The following is a 3796-nucleotide window of genomic DNA, read 5'->3' as shown; positions in this document are numbered from 1 at the left end:
AAATTTTTTTATGCGAATTTTTTGCTGTAAATTTTTGTCCGCACTTCTCACAGTGATAAATTCCTTTTTCATGGAAAACGGTATAATTTTCGTTAAGCATACTTAGTGCGTGAAAGTTATCTTGTTTTTGAACTATGCAAATTTTAATGGTGTTGTCAGCATTTTTTCTTTCGTTTGCTTTTTGACGTTCTATTTCTGAAAGATAGTCTTTGTAGGGATTTTGGTCTTCTCTTGTTATATTTGCACTTTCGTAAATAATTTCAAGTAATAATTCCAATTTTTTTTGTATTGCGATTTTAATCGAGGATGTAAAAGCCGAACTCTTTTTGTTTGTTTTCTCAAACTAAAAATTTTAAAATTTAATTTGTCAAAAGGAGGTTCGTAAAATATTTCGCAAAATTCTAAAAGATGTTCATATGTCATATTGTAACATTTATTTTTTAAAGATTGCAAGGTCGTATACAAGTGACCATCTTCGGTGTTTTCAAATAAAATTTGATATATTTCGTCTTCAGAACTAAAATCTGACAAGATGTTTTCAAATAATTTAAGATTCCATTTTTTTAAGGTGTTGGTTTTCCATTTTCGAATTAACAAACCGATCATTAAAGCAGCATAAAAACAAAGACCCGAATCAAATAAACCGCTGTAATCTAAAAACATTTTTTTTTTCTGATTATAATTTAAAACTGTCCACGTTGTCGGACGACGAACATTGCCGTCATGTGGACGATTCCATTCTCCTTCCCATTCGTCCAATGTTTTGTCTTTATTTTTTTCATGATATTTTTCTGAAATATGGACTTTTATTTTTTCATAGTGTTCAAGTCGTTTTTCTGAAATTTTGTTTTTATTTTTTTCATAATATTCAAGTCTAGCTTTTGCAATATTGTCTTTATTTTTTTCATTATATTCAAGTTTTTTTTTGCAATTTTGTCTTTATTTTTTTCATAATATTCAAGCTGTTTTTTTGCAATTTTGTCTTTATTTTTTTCATAATATTCAAGCCGTTTGTTTGCAATTTTGTCTTTATTTTTTTCATAATATTCAGGCTGTTTTTTTGCAATTTTGTCTTTATCTTTTTTATAATATTTATGGCATACATCTGCAATTTTGTTTTTTCGATATTTGCAAAACTTCTTTTCATCATTGTCTTCTTCATTTATTTTTCTTTTTCCAGATAAATTAAAATTCCTTAAGTTTGACATTGAAGTTTCGGTCAATCGACTTAGACTTTTGACTTTAAAATTGCATAATCTGATGATGCGCCATTGACTGTCATTCTCTAAAATATTAAATACAGAACGGATATTGTTATCTTTAATATACTGTAAATTTACAAGCCCTGTTAACGGCTTAATGAAATAGACAGGAGAATTGTAACACCTTTTTATTATTTTGCACCAACCGTTATCGATAGTTTTGGCACATAATGTCACAATATTAAAAGCGATAAGAAAATTTTGAAATACTTCTAATAAAGATTTGCATTTGTCAAGTTCAATTTCAAAACCGTGTTGGGTTTTTTCGTTGATATGAAAAACAATGTCATCAGGTGATTGAAGTTGATAATTCAATTCTTTTTCTTCAATGACATCTTCGTTTTTATAGTTGTCCATGATGTAATAAAAGTATTCGCTATAAATGTTTCCATTTTTTAAGGTTTCATCATTTTTAGTTTCTTTGAAATTCATTGTTTATATCTAAAAAAAATTATTTTACAAATTGTTAATAATAATCGTTAACAAGTTGATTAATCTTTATATTTTTAAAATTTTTTTCAAGTTGATCTTTATTTTTATGCAAAATATAAACATCGTTTATATTGCAAACTCTTGACAACGAAACGTAATAAAGAGTAGGGTTAAATGCGTTTTCATTAAAATCCAAAACTATTTTTTTCATGGTGCTTCCTTGCGCTTTGTGTACGGTTAACGAAAAGGCTAATTGCAGCGGAATTCCAACACGAGAAGCAATGGTCGAATGGACATTGTCTAAAATATCTTCATTCACCGCTTCAATTTTAATTTCACGATTGTTCATCAATATCCAAACTCCGTCATTTTCAATTTGAATGACTTTTCCAATTGCACCATTACACAAACCTTCTTCGACATTTATATTTTTAATCAGCATAACAATCGCATTGACTTTAACTGTGAGAACTTAAGGAATTCGAAATAACGCCGTCGCTTTTGGATCTCTTATGACATCTTTGGAATAAAAAGTAAATTCTTTATATTTAATATCTTTCATTTTCTTATGATTATAAAATTGAACAGATAAATTTCTAAAAAACAAACGCGTATATTCGTCGTTGATTGAATCCTCGTCAATAAAATGCCTTTTTGTCAAATATTCTATCGAGTCGGCAGACACTTGACGTAAACGTAACTCGTTGAGCACATTGAAAAATTGCATGTCGTCTTTCTGTCTAAAACACGTTGTTAAATTGAGCACTTTTACAATATACTGTTTCCAAATGGAAGACTGAAAAGCATAATTTCCGACAATGGGTTTTAATTGATAAAAATCACCGCACACAATGACTTGGATCCCTCCAAATAACTCGTCTTCACATTTTCTAATTTTACAACCTAATCGGTGCAATAAATCAAAAGTTTCAGCGTTTATCATTAATATTTCGTCAATAATAAGGACATCTGTTTGTAACCATCTTTTGTGTACTTCTGGATGCATGTACCGAATATAATAGTCATCACTTTTGGTGCCAGTTTCAATTCCAGCAAAAGAATGAACGGTACTCCCGTTTAATAAATAGGCGGCTATGCCTGTACTTGCTGTGACTGTCATTTGTTTATAAATTTGCTCACTTTTGGCAATCGCATCTATTAAATAACTTTTTCCACAGCAAGCTCCGCCTGTTATGAAAAAATTTTCTCCGTCATCTAGCCATTTAAAAGCTAATTTTTGTTCACTTGATAGTTTCATTTTTTTTAGTTGACTAAAAATAATTTATTCTGAAAATGTAATCAAAAATAAAAATTTTACAAACCATAAAAAATACATGATTTTATCGTTGCAAAAAAAACTTTTATTATTTAAAGAAGACAAATAAGCTGTCAAAAATATTATTTCTTCTGGATTTAGACTTTTTGTATAAGTTTCAAATTCTTCCTTTGTTTGACAATTGATTACATTTTCAATAATTATTTGTTTGTTAATCATCTAAAAAAAATTAAAAATTATTTAAATAATTATAAGCTAAATAACAATATACAAATGAACTTAGTTGTTCGTTCCAATTGGCAATATTATCGTTTATCTTGGTTAAAAAATTACATTTTTCAAACATTTCCGAATTATAAAACGTATAAAAATTGTCAAAGTTTTCATTAAAATAATTGCCAAAATTTTCTTTTATCGTTTGAAAAACAATCCTTCTTAAATTTTGCGGATATTCGTTAAAATCAACAACGTGCATGAAAAAACTTTGCCACGTGTCATCATTGTCTTCACACAACAGCATGGAAACTCGAATTTCGTTTAATGTAGCTGGACAAAAACAATTTTGTTCGTATAAGAGTCGCAAAAAGTCGTTCAATTTTTCTTCCGACATGATATGGAGAAGACACATTATTTTTATAACTAAATAAAATAATCAAAAAATTTAATCATCATACCATTCAATATTTTTAACATCTTTTATTATTTCATTTATTTCAGTCAACCATTTTTCTTTATTTTCATAATTGTTATAATAAAAATAAAAAGCATCAAAACTTTGACAATAATAAAACGGACAACAGTTTTTAAAGTGTTGTAATAATATCAA

General features: G+C 27.8%; 1 protein-coding gene across 1 annotated transcript; it reads right to left on the bottom strand.

Annotated features, from left to right (window-relative positions):
- Window positions 1-2166: 2166 nt before the first annotated feature.
- LOC136089630 (uncharacterized) lies at window positions 2167-3580 on the bottom strand. The gene is made up of 3 exons (XM_065815681.1): window positions 3398-3580; window positions 3029-3189; window positions 2167-2965 (listed from the first exon to the last, which is right to left on the bottom strand). The coding sequence occupies exons 1-3, from the start codon at window positions 3578-3580 to the stop codon at window positions 2167-2169; spliced, it is 1143 nt and encodes a 380-aa protein (XP_065671753.1).
- Between the last annotated feature and the right edge of the window lie 216 nt (window positions 3581-3796).

This window comes from Hydra vulgaris, chromosome 13 (genome assembly GCF_038396675.1).
Source record: "Hydra vulgaris chromosome 13, alternate assembly HydraT2T_AEP".
NCBI lineage: Eukaryota > Metazoa > Cnidaria > Hydrozoa > Anthoathecata > Hydridae > Hydra > Hydra vulgaris.
Note: the sequence above shows the minus strand (reverse complement) of the source record. Positions and strands in the feature narration are given on the sequence as shown.